This window comes from Phalaenopsis equestris, unplaced genomic scaffold (genome assembly GCF_001263595.1).
Source record: "Phalaenopsis equestris unplaced genomic scaffold, ASM126359v1 Scaffold000134, whole genome shotgun sequence".
NCBI lineage: Eukaryota > Viridiplantae > Streptophyta > Magnoliopsida > Asparagales > Orchidaceae > Phalaenopsis > Phalaenopsis equestris.
In genome coordinates this window covers 3,475,638-3,489,470 of record NW_018164576.1, presented here as the reverse complement: position 1 = coordinate 3,489,470, position 13,833 = coordinate 3,475,638, and the positions used below count along the sequence as shown (strand labels likewise).

The 13,833-nt window shown below is 34.6% G+C and overlaps 1 protein-coding gene across 1 annotated transcript in view; it reads left to right on the top strand.

Annotated features, from left to right (window-relative positions):
• LOC110021426 (DNA repair and recombination protein RAD54) overlaps window positions 1-13,833 on the top strand; it is a 78,191-nt gene that overhangs the window by 53,817 nt on the left and 10,541 nt on the right. The window contains exons 18-20 of the mRNA XM_020719910.1: window positions 12-70; window positions 11,295-11,490; window positions 11,574-11,672. Coding sequence (XP_020575569.1) covers window positions 12-70; window positions 11,295-11,490; window positions 11,574-11,672 — 354 coding nt within the window. The remainder of the gene's footprint in view (window positions 1-11; window positions 71-11,294; window positions 11,491-11,573; window positions 11,673-13,833) is intronic.

Here is a 13,833-nt window from a genome sequence, read left to right as displayed (position 1 = left end):
CTAGACAGTAGGGAAATAGTCTTTCAGCAGAAAATTTGCGTGACCTCTTCCAGCTCCGTGAAGATGCTAAGTAATTCTTACTTCCAGACTTGATGCTTAATTTTCTCATGTTTTATTACTTTTAATCCTGCCGTTCATTTTTTTTTGGATAAAAAGTTTAGGGTTTGACATTTACCTATTGATGATGCAGTACCACCTAACAAAATTTTTACCTATTAATTAAATCATAATAATTAGTGGTGTTATGACTTTTGGATTTCAATTAAATGCATGGCGGTGTGTTCAGATTTGTCATTATTTTGATATGTTTAATTCCTTTTTAGTTTTTATTGTCTTTTTTTTTAATCGCTTTTGTATTTATCTTCATGAATTAAAGTTTTTATCAACTTGTCTCGCTTCACCAATGCTTATGTCAGTTCTGCAATAACCTGTTTTAAAATTTTAATCTGCTTAAAAAAAATTAAAATAGCTGTCGTTTGAAGGAGACGGGACACACGCAACAAATCAAACGAACAATTTTTTCTCTCATTTCCTCTCATTCAAACCAACGAAGAGAAATAGGGAGAGTCAGAGCTAGAGAAAGACAATGTGAAGGAGTTAGTGCCGTAGCCGAGCAAAGAATAAGAAGAAGAATAATAATAATAAGAATAAAATAAGAGGAAGTCAGGGTCACACGTTTAACCCTTGCCGAGATGAGGAGAGAGTTCAAGCACTTGCCAGGCTAGAAGCGTCGCCATCCTGTGTGGGTACGTGGGGAAGAAAGTGAAGTTGCCACTTGCAGTGGGTTTACCTGAGAGTGTTGAAACTAGTGTGGAAGATAAGCACAAGGGTCACTGTGTTGTGCTGGCTTGCGAGGAGGGAGCAGATGTCTTGTACAATAGGGAAGAGCAAAGTTAGAAGGAAGAATCACGGCGATGCGAGCAAGAGTGTACCTGGTGTGCAAAGCCTTGGCTTCACCAAATTTCAAAAGAGAGGAGGATCTATGTGTGGGCGTCCTTTGTGTACTAAGCAATAAGAGAGTCAGTTGAGGGACTCGTCTACAGGTGAAGGAAAAAAAGGTGGAGAAGAGGAGCTCTCGTGCGAAGCAGGAAGCTTAGCGGCTTTGCTCGCGGGTTCAAGTAGAGGAGACGAAGTCGTGAGACACTAGTTGCTTGCGTACGAGAGAAGAAGCCGAGTTTGCGTGCGGTAAAGGAAGACCAAGGCTTACGTTATATGTTAGAGCTATTTTAATAGATGTGTATCACATATTTTAACTGAATGATTATTTAAGCAAAGCATTCATATGAGATTAGGGGAAGAATTGACATTGGTGAATATAGAGCTTAAATAATTTTATTACTACCCCTTTTAATTTAATTATATAAATATTTTAATTAAGTGTCATGTGGATATTAATTATTGTTAGTCGAACCTAGTGAATAGAATTGTGAAGAATAATTGAGTTATGATATTGAAGAATTTTTGACTTTGCCAGACAAAGTGAGGTAGTTTGTATGATTCTACTTATATGTCTTTTAATTTAGAAGATATGTAAATACCTAAATTAATGTGCGTTTTGAAAATGTTTTATAATATTAATTGCGTAACAATAAACTGAGAAAAGATTAGCAAAGAAGTTAAGTGAATGATTAGCTAATAAATAGGTCTCCTAAAGATTGAGGTTGTTAATTATGCTTTTAAGTTACAATAATATGTTTTACTTTTAAATATATTTTTACTTATAATTTTTTACTATTATGTCTTGTATCAATAAAATTAAACTGCACATGATTCTTCATATCATTAATCCTGAAATATGCATGTTAAAAATGTTGTGTACATAGTTGCATTATAATTTTTCTAAGAAGATGTCACTACATCATAGTCTTTCTAAAATGTCATATTACTGTATGATATATAAATTCTAGTATAGGTGCATAAATCAATTTATTTCATGATCTATATATTTAATAAGAATGTAATTATTTATTAGTAAATAAATGTAAAGTGTCTCATAAGCGAATGATATATGTTATGAAAAATGAAATGATATAAATATAAATGTTTATATGTATATGGTAATAGGAGTTCACCCCTTTATAGTACATGCATGAGATGCCTACCTGTGTGCATAGATGTTATCCTACCACCATAGATAATTGTGTTGTTTAGATTGCTAACCGCCATGCCGACATGATAATATCAGTCAGGGGCGAGTAAACAGATTTCCACCTTAGACAGTCATGTAAATTAGATTACGAATCGTTGTGCCGACGAGATAATATTAGTCGGGGGTGTGTTATGTTATAATTTGACGGTGCTCCTGAGACAATTGTGAATGTTAAGAGTATAGAATAAAAGTAAAGTTAAAAGATTAAACCTTACATAATAAAGTTAATACAACAACAACAACAACAACAAAGCCTTAATCTCACTATATGGGGTCAGCTACATGAATCCTTTTTCTTCATTGTGTCCTATTTAGTGTTATATTTTCATTTAGTTCAAATAAATTAAGATAATTTTTTATACAATAAGCCCAAGTCTTCCTAGGTCTACCTCTACCTTTCTTTACATAAGTCGAATCCAAAACATCTACTCTCCTAATCGGATCATTAGATGGTCGACGCTTAATACCATGTAAGACAACTTTATCTAATTTTGTCTGTCATAGGAGCTACACCAAACCTATCACAAATATATTCATTTCGAAAGTTAAAGTTAATGCATATTGAAATTTAAGCTATTTTCATTTAGTTTATATCATAAACACATGCATTAGATTGTTATATGATTTTTTATAATGAAATATAAAAAACCAACATGCATACTGCATTCTGTATACTGCATTCTGCATACTGCATTCTGCATACTGCATTCTGCATACTGCATTCTTTAGTGGCTCTTTCTGATACTGGAGGAAGCCCAAACCACAATGAAAATAATAATTATTATTACTGAATTCAAAAAAGTACAATAAGACTCTTGCAAACATGAAATAAATGAAAACAAACATATAAGTGGAAAGGATAAGACGACACTGCAAAAATATAAGATATAAAGTAACACGAAATACATAAACAACCATCTAAGAAAAGAGCGGTAGATCCGGGGGAGGGTGGCATGAGGCACAGGTGGGCCGGATAGCTTTTGGAAGGTGCTTGCGGTGGACTGAACAAATGCTGGACAATACGGGAAGCATAAAAGAATCAGATGGTCGGGGTGGTGGTTATAAACGAGTTGCTGGAGGGTGGCAGGAGGGAGCTGCGGTGACCTGGGGCTGTAACAAAATAATGGCAGGGTCAACATCAGTGTCCAAGGGAGCAGACAACAGTGGTAATAGAAGCAGGTGGCCGGACAACTTCTATGATAGGCGTCGGTGGCTGGACATCCTCTGAGATAGGCCTGAGAGGGGTTGTTGGCGGCAGGGGCCGGTCGGGTAGGGTCTTGGGAGCAGCAGGGAAAAGGCCGGAGGCATGGAGAGTAGTAGGAAGGAGGATGGAGGCCTGGACGACAGTTGAGAAGAAGGTTTATGCTTGAAGCGGGGCCAGAGGGGTTGCAGAAAGATGAATGTCTCGTCAGGTTCGAGCTGCAGCAGGGATACCATTGAAGACAGTCACCACCTTAAATGAATTACAACTGGATCATCTTCTCGTTGTATGGTACGACCCTCAGAGGTGAAGAACATTTAAACGACGGCTCTCAGAAATCTGTTCTCATTCGAATTTGAACCCGAAAGAAATCTTTTGTACACATGTGTGTGTGTATGCGCGCGTGCGTGCGTGTAATGGAAATCTGTAAAAATAATAGATAATGCTTAGGAAAGGAAAGAAATAGAAAACACATATATAGAATAAGTAGAAAATAAAATAAGATTATCATGAAAAAAGAAGGGATACGAAAAAGGAAAGAGGAGAAGGGTTGGACCGCAGTAATGTAGTTGCTACTGTCCCACGTCCGTGACACTGTAGCAGATATGGCGCCGCTACTCGAGGAAGCTCCATCGTCATTTTTAATTAATATATGAATATTAAACTGTTAACGATAGAAATTGAATTATAGAAAACTTAGTTTCATTGTCCAATTGTCTGTTTCTGCTTTTGGTTAATTTCAAGGTTCGACCTGAATCATGACAAGTGCCTTGTTAGTTTTCTAAAATCTTGATTTACATTATTAAGCATATATAATGTCAAGACCTAGTCCGCAAAGTTTTAGTTAGTCAAGGTGGGCATAGACGATCACATGATGAAAGTGTACACTTATAAACAATAACAATAGACCACAATTATGTTCAACTATAAAAGAAATAATTAATACACAAGACATAAATAAACCTCCTTTAACAAAATACGAAGTTCATACAACTTGAACAATAATAAAAATAAAAGCGAATTAACGTAAAATTCAACGTATGCTATCTATTTCCAACATTTCATCTCTTGTGAGCAAACTCTCTCTTATCAGTTACATCAGGCTAGCATAGTTTTTTTTTTAAAGAACAATTATATATGGGAAATTTACATCTCTTTAGTAAATAATTACAAATTTATTATGTACTAACTTATTATGCAAATACCTAATATAAATGCTCAAAGGAACATGTTGATCAACCTATAAAGTAAACTTTACATTTTTTTCTTTTTATAAAAAAATATTTATTAAATCATTTTCAATAATTACCTTTTCTATTTCATTTTTCTTTAATAAGTCATTTTAGGGGCACCATTAAAATTTGTACCAGTAAGAGCACGACAATTTTTATTTTCTTTAATGTGCTCCGATACAATGTTGTCCCCAATTTGTACTATAAGCGAGTGACTTATGATAAACTTAACGCTAAAATTGTCATTTAATAATATTTAATATCTTTCAATTATCAAATTCATTTAGTTTCATTTAATATAAGAGCAAAAGGTGAAATAATTGTAAGCATAAAACATTAATTCCATTTTATTTATCTTCTTTCAATTATAGATGTGTTTTCAATGTGTACTAATAAGTGAATCATTTTAAAAATACAAGAAATTAAATTTAACGCAAATAAAGCTATAATTACTCATGTTGATTTCACCTTATAAAATGATCGTCATATTTGTTATCTTTCTTTTCCAGTCTTAATTGCTTAGTTTAGTCAGTTTATTTACAAGTTTAAATCTAAGTTGTTGCTCCTAAAGCATAATCTTTGTTGCTTCGATAATTCGCTTAAATATATAAACTTTATAAATTAATATATACATCAGTTTGCCTCTTTCATTTTTTCCCACACACATCCCTAGACACACATACGCTGCTTGTTAAGTTCTTGAACCTAAGATTATTTGGTTGAAATACAAAACTCTCAACACTGCCAAGGTGGCATGCATACCCTCTTTCTTCATTTGCTCAAACAACAATCATTCAATTTTCAAACACCTCTATAAACCTGGTTATTTCCCTTCAATCAAAACTCTATTAATTCTTCTATTTTAAACTCATTCTAATTTCAAATATATGTACAAGGTTAAAATAAATGCATATAAAATTGTCTCAAACCATTCTTCATTTTCTATTCTTTTGCACAATCCAATCTCGATCTCTCTTGACCTTTAAATTTGATTACTTTTCTATTTTAAATTGTTATTTTAAATTAATAAAATCAAAATTCATGACTCTTTTCTAGTTGAATATTATTTTGTATTATTATTGTTGTTCGAACATATTTACCTTCATTATTTGACCGTTTATTTCTGATATTGTTAATTTCAAGTTTCTGGGTTGGTGACATATAAATGCCTCTTTTGTTTACATATTGAGGTCCTCTTGGGGATTTGACCTTATTTTTTGGTTCAAGTTGTTAAATTTTTTTGACATGAAAGGTATTATGCTTGATTTGTGTGGTCGAGAAATTTTCTTTCGACTCTTTTTGCATAATTTTTATGGGTAAGGTTGATTGAAGTTTTTGTTAAGACTACTTGGATATTTCAGCTTCTTAAAATAGCTCCATATTTTGGTTTTATTTTTATCACAAACGCAAGTCCCATTGATTTTGTTTGAGGTTAATTGTGGCCTTTAAAATCGAATCTTCGAGGATCGGTGTGACCCTCTATACGGATGTTAAAACTTCCAATTCTTTCAAATTTCAAATTCTTGTGGATCAGTGTGAGTTCCCCTATACGGATGTTAAGTCTTCTGATTCCTTCAAATTTCAAATTCTCAAAGATCGGTGTGAGCCCCCCTATGAGGATGTTAAGGCTTCCGATTCATTCAAATTTCAAAGTCTTGACGATCTATGTGAGTCCCCCTATAAGGATGTTAATGCTTCCAAATCCTTCAAATTTCAAATTTCTTAGGATCGGTGTGAGACCCCCTATACGGATGTTAATGCTTTTGATTCCTTCAAATTTCACATTCCCAAGGATCGGTGTGAGTCCCTCTATACGAATGTTAAGGCTTCTGATTCAAATTCAAATTTCAGGATCGGTGTAGGGATTCCGATTCCTTTAAATTACACACATATTCCGCAACTCTCCACAAATTCTCATAAATCACACAAATTTCATAAACTCCCATAAATTTCCCACAACCCACCCAAATTCTACAAATCTTCCACAAATTCAAAAAAAAAAAAAACAAATCAAACTTCGAGGATAGGAGTAAGAGCTCCTTTGATGGATGAAAAGGTTTTCGGTTCCTTCAAATTCAAATTTCGGGGTCGGTGCAGCGATTCCGACTCTTTCAAATTTCCACAACACAAGATTAAATACAAAAACAAATCAAATCGACATTCAAATTTAAAAGCTCAAACCCACAATTACAATTTGAAAATGCACCTGTTGATCCATAGTGGAAACATTTGAAGATCTTCAATGCTCTGAGCATGTCTGCTTGGACAGTTCTTTGGGGTTTGTTGATCGCTTCGGTTAATACCAATACACGCGGTGTGCTTGCACTGCACACCACACATATTGAGGGTCAATTTGTTGATCTCATTTTTGCGGTTTTCTTTTCCCCTCCCTAGAGCCTATGATCTAGCTTTAGGTTCTCCCTGTTTGACCCTCTTAGAGAACTAGAACTGAGACCTACCTCACATAGAACTTCAAACCACTTCTTGACTCATTTTTTTGTGAAGAACTTGCATGAGTGATCCCAATCACTCAACTTTTTGTAAGGGTTAATGACTAACATGTAGAAGACTAAAAAATAAGTTCCTATAGGACTAGGAGGCCTTACGTGAACTCTTCGTGGCTTCATATGATCATGTTTTTGCGTTTTTGGGATTAGAATTTTTTCACCCATTTTTGCGTTTTAATGTGTTGATTCTTCGGTTCCTTTTTTTTTCTTTTACTTTTGTATGATATTATTTGATTTTTTTTCTAGATTTAGTTTTATTAGAATTATTAATATTTTGTTATTTCCTTTCGTTTATGGATATTTTCTTGTTTATGTATTTCCTTTTTTATGCCTTTCCTATTTTATAATTCTTGCATCCTATATTTATATCCCTTTTGATATCAATAGAATAATTCTGTTGAATTTCAACATGTTATCAGAGCCAAGGATCTAACCCTAGTTTTCACTGGGACACCATTCTAGCCGCCGACACTTTCTGCTGGTTTCCCGCCGCCAGTTCCCCTCTTCTATGTTGATTCTTCCCTTGTTAGGCCCTTACCCCGCATAGTTCAACCTTGGCTTCTTTGCAGGCATTCCCAGCACCTGTTTCTTCCATCTGCAGGCATTCCCAACACAAGTTTTCAAGCCTTCACGACTTATTTTCCATTCTCCAGGTGAGATACTATAAAAATTGATGACGGCTTCTATACTCATGTAGTTCCTTTTTGGGTAAATGGTTTGTTCTAATAGCCGGGATGACTTTGAAATTCATGTTACACATACTTTGTTGAAGTGTAACCTCTTGTCAGTCAGTAAGTTGATATATGATCTTGATTACGTTACTCATTTTTCTCTTTATGTTTATCTTTTAGGATCGTCGTTCAGGAAGAATGATTGGAATTTCTAAGCAGGTTGCTGAGCTCAACTTCTTCCATTGGAAAGCCATTGATGATGACTCCATTCAGTAGTTGTAGTTTTTCCCTGTCCAATGAATATCCTATTATACTTCTACATTGTCATTAGGGTCATCACAGTTTTCAATATTTAAAACAGTTGTATCATTTGATATTTATTAATAAAAATCTATCTAGGTTCAAATGTTAGATTTATCAGTTAGCTAAACATCATCGTGTCTCATATTCCCCATGCTTTTACACTCCTTTCTCTTCTTTTTCACTAATTCATAGTGACTTATGGGGATCCTCTCGAACTCCGAGTTACATCAATAAACGGTGGTTCATTAGCTTGATTGATAATCTCACTCAAATGACTTTGGTCTATATTAAAGACAAATCTGTACTTGCGGTCATCTTCAAAAAGTTTCACTCATTCATTTTGACCTAATTCAAAACACCAATTCAAGTTCTTTGGACCAAGAACGACTATGAATTTTTTAGCTCTATATTGGATAATTCTTTGTAAGTAAGGACATCCTTCATCATAGCTAGTTCTCAACAAATGGAGTAGCCGAGTGAAAAATCCAACAGTTTCTCAATGTTGTTCGTTTCATTATTTTTCAATCTAATTTCCTGAATGATGTCGTACTGTCTGTCACATATCTCATTAATAGAACCCTCACAAAAATTCACAACTTTCGGACCCCATTAGCCGTCTTGATGTTGTGTTTTCCTACCAAGCAGTTCTTCTCCACTTCAAACCCCAAAATATTTAGGTTCAAGACTTTTGTTCGGAACACTGGCCCAACTCATAGTAAACTTGATTCCCGTTCAATTAAATGCGTCTTCCTCGAATATTATGTCACTCAAAAAGGCTATCGATGCCTTTATCCTTTCACAAATAAACTTTATGTGATTGTAGATGTCTCCTTCTTTGAAAGTGTTTTCTACTTCCCGAACATTGCTTCAAGTGAGGGGGAAGCTAGATTTTTTGGGCACTATTCCTTTTACGACTCCGGTGGATATTTCAACTACACCTCCGACTATTGTTTCCGAGGAACCCTTAGTCCCACTGGATCTGCCACCAACCAAACCAACATCTCCTCCATCCACTCTCCGTGTTTATATTCATCGCATCAAAGCTTTTGCCTCCTTCCAGAGCTTGGAATCCGCTCCGGTTGACATCCCCAGAACTACTCTCTTAACTTGTGGGCAGTACTCATGCTTTGAATGAGGTGAGTTCTACCATTGAGTTACGCAATCAGACATGCTCTCTTTATTACATGAGAAAGTACATCTTATTTCACAGCTTATCACCGACCTACAAAGCATTATCCACTTTCTTGACGGATCATCTTCTTCCATCAACTAGTGAGGCAATATTGGCGGACACTTCCTGGAAGGCTGCAGTAATGAATGAGATGAATGCCTTTCGGCGAAACCATGTGTGGGATATTGTTGATCTTTCTCGGGGTAAGAAAACAATGGGTTTTTGACGGATTTTTAGCACCAAATGTAATTCCGATGGATCCTTTGGACACTTCAAAATGCGGTTGGTCAACAAAGGCTACTCACAAACTATGAAGTTGACCATGATGAGACATTTGCTCCAATTGCTAAATTGAACACCATTCATGTTTTGTTATCCCTTGCGGTGAATCTGTTTTGGCCCTTACTCTGACTGAATATCAAGAATGTTTTCTTTTACGATGATCTCACAGAGGTGTATATGTCTTTCTCTTTGGGCTTTAGCTCAACTTCTTCTTGTGGACAAGTGTGTCGACTGCATAAGTCCCTTTACGTACTGAAGAAATTCTTTCGAACCTAGTTTGACAATTCACGCAGGTGGCAGTAGGCCATAGGTTTTCTCAAGCCCAATTTGATCATACCATTTTCTTTTGAAATTCCTCCTGTGGTCATATTGCTGTCATCATCTTCTATGTCAACGATATTGTACTCACAGGTAATAATATGCCAGCCTGGGAGTCTCTTAAAGTCATTCTCGTCACATCATTTGAAATGAAGGACTTGGGGTTTCTTCAATATTCTTTAGGCATAGAGGGGCATTTGCCTTTTCCAGCATAAATTTTTGATGGATCTATTAACCAAGCCCAAACTTCTCCTTTGCAATATGGTTGCTATTACGATGGATTCCAATGAAGAATTGACAAATGTTCCCAATGCTAAACAAGACACACCACCAATGCCTTGTAGGTAAACACATTTACGTCGCCCATACACACTCCGACATTTGTCACTCTGTTGGTATTATAAGTCCGTTCATGCATGACCCCTATGAGCACCTTCTCATCGCTATCCATTCGATTCTCCGCTACTTAAAAGACATATCAGACTCAGGTTTGTTGTTCTCTCGCTACACCTCTCACTGTATTGCAACTTATGTGGACACTAATTGGGTCAGGTCCATCCATGATCGATGATCTATCTCGGCTTATTGCTTCATTATTTGGGAAAATCTTGTCACTTGGAAAAACAAAAAAACAATCGGTGGTTGCACTAGTAGTGCTGAAGCTGAGTTTCGTTTTATGTCCTTGGGAACATATGAAACTCTCTAGTTGTGCATCATTTTATGCGAGTTACATTTGCCTGTCTTGGTTTTTCAACAATTATTCTTTGATAATAAAGTCATTATTAGCATTGCTCATAATTCAATCCAGCATGATCGCACTAAGAATGTAGTGTTGACTGTCACTTCATCAAGGAGAAGCTCGATTCCGAGGAGATTTGTTTTCCATTTGTCTCATTCAGTGGTCAACTGACAGATATCCTCACAAAGAATCTTCATCGGTTGTTGTTTGATGACTTCAAATCTAAGTTGAACATGATTGACATCCATGCTTCAAATTGAGAGGGAGTATTAGAATTATTAGCATTTAGTCATTTCCTTTCCTTCTTGGATATTTCCAGTTTATGCATTTCCTTGTTTATGTATTTCATGGTTTATGTAGTTCCTTTTTTATGTATTTTCTAGTTTGTTTTTCTATTTTATAACTCTTATATCCTGTATTTATACCCCTTTTGATATCAATAAATTATTCTTCCGAATTTCAAAATGTTTCACAAATGTTTTCATGCTACATCGTCAGTTTTGTTGTGATATGAAACATTCTAAATGTTTCAATTTTTTTTTTGTTCTCTCTCTCTCTGTCTGTTTTTTTTTTTTGGGTATTTTAATTTATTTTCATGCAATGAATCTTTAGGATTTATTTGCATACAGCATTTGATCCTGATACATCCGATGCATATTGCATTAAAGAAATGCTTTTTTCTTGACCATGTACCGTCTTTAACTTATTAAAATTTCTATAGGTCTGAGATTCATGAAAACATGAACTGTACTCGCTGTAACACTAATGATCAAGAAGTGGAAGACGGTAATGCTTACTTACATGTTAGGAATAAACATTCAAGTGGAGATGGTCAGGCAAGTCAATTGTCTGATGACATCGGTGCATTTGCTGAAATTTCTGGATGCTTGCACAAGTTAAAACGCTCAGAAAGACAGGTTCAACAGTATAAATAATTTTTTATTAGATTAAACTTTTAGACATGTTATTTTCTTTTTATTTACTTTGTATCCCAATTCAGATTGGGTGCCCACTTGAGGAGGACTTGAAAAACTGGGGTCATCACTCCATCGCTGAAACTATTCCAGATGCAATTCTGCAAGCCTCAGCTGGTGAAGAGGTGCGGTGAATTCTTATATTGTTTTTATTTCTTGTTTCCCCTTTGGAGATGATCATATGTGAAAATGGAGATCGAAGAAAGCTTTTATTAAATTACTTTTTTAGTTCAGATTTTTTTTACTTCAATAATGAGAATGTCACACATCTTAAATCTAAAAGGATGAATACGAAAAATGGCTATAAATAGGAAAGACAATAATGACAAGTTAAATATGAAAAACTCTAATTTTATTCTTGGAAAAAGAGGGCTGTTAATCCCATGGAGCTGTTTTGTGGTTTTCAGGGGTTACCGTGTGGGGATAGTAGTGAGTGATGGTAGTGTGTATAAGAGTGTCTAGGGCTTGGCTTATTTGGGTAGGGCAAAGAGAGGCAAAACAAGAAGGAGAGAGTTCAGGAGCAGAATTTGTTTGACTGTGTTCTTTCTGTCTGATCTTTCATATAGTTTATTAATTCTGGAAATGTGTTCAATTTTTTGTAATTTTCTTTGTAAAAGCATGAATTAATTTAATTTGCTTTAGATTTGTGGTGTTTTAAACTGGATTGTGTAATTCGTGTTTTGAAGGTATGAATACATTTTCATATTTCTTTTTTATTATTTCACTTCAAGTTTAATTTAATCGTGTATTGGCCACGTGTAATATTAAAATTAGTGTGAACTATAGACATCAAAAAGGTCATAGTGGAACAAACAAGAATAAAACACAGGTCTTTAGATATATAAGCTTATAATATTTGGAGATTTGCAATCTATTGAGAAACATTTTTACTGCAATCATTTGATCAAATTATTACCGGAATATAATTAGTTAATAAGAGTGATTGGATTTTTTAGTTTTCCTCAGAGACTAGGATATGTTTATGTTCTTGTTTAATAATATTTGGAGGGAAAAAAATTAGTCTAAACATTAAGTAACATAATTTAAGATAATAACAAATTTAGGGTTCTCTGTCACTTAAAATTACAAAATCATTTTGTAGTATAGGTTTTTCTAAATTTAAATATCCTAAAATTCGAAATTGTTGAATAAAATTAGATAATATAAAATAAGTAATTAGCTTGGCAAAATTTCAAGTTTGATTCTCATGGGAATGATCCGATTTTTTTGTATTATTTGAACAACACGTGCACTTGGGTGCATCATTTAGTTCAGTCAACAACCATAAGAGAAAAAAAATCAAAATGTATACTCTTTTCACTATGTAGAATATAAAGTTCCTTTAATTTCCAAAAAAAATTACCAATTATCTTCAAGATGAATCTAATTGTGAAAATAAAATCTCCGATGAGATGGAGAAACCATAGTCATGACAGACACTAGAGATCAAATAACAATTGAAACCTAATTGCCGTAGTAGATTAAATTTAAATATTAGATATTGTTGGATTTTTAGTATCTCCTATTATTAGTATTTACTTTTTTTAGTATCCTCTAGTATTGATTTGTCATTATTCTTGTTTCCTTGTTTTATTGTAGGAGTTATGACTGATATTATTATTTTCTCAATATGGGAGACAGCTTTCTCTATTTAATTTATAATAGTTTTACCATGAAATTGAAGTGGAACAATAATTTTTACTCTCCTAAAAACTAGATGGTATCAAAGACATAATAGGTTAGCCCAGGGATTCATTCATATTGTGGCTCGGGCTCATGCCAGCTTCCTCAACTTCATCATCCTCTTTCTACAACGCATTCCTTGACGTCTGTTGACCTCACTTTTGGTTGAGGTCTAGAAACTTTTTTAGTAGCCTAGGTCTAGCCATAGGACTTTCCTATTGACTAGTCTTAGAAAACTAGAAAAGGTATCCTCACCATTAAAAATTCAAACTCTTCTCTTTGCTCAACTTGAGATTCTACATATTGGTCCTAACCTCTAATATTTAAAAGGTAAGATCCTTATGGGAAAGCTCAAGAAGAGTTCTTATAGGGTTACTTGGCCTTAGGATTGACCCTGGGTGTTGATTTGAAACTAAGGTACATTATACCCTTACTATATCTTCACAATACACTAATTAAGATCAATACATGAGAGCCCAAAATGAGGATTTCATTGATCCATGGTTCATTTAGAATGGATATCTATCCAATTCTATTTGAAATACCCAACTTGGCCTTTTGCCCCGAGGCACCTCCAAATTACCTAACTGCCCTTGGGACCCA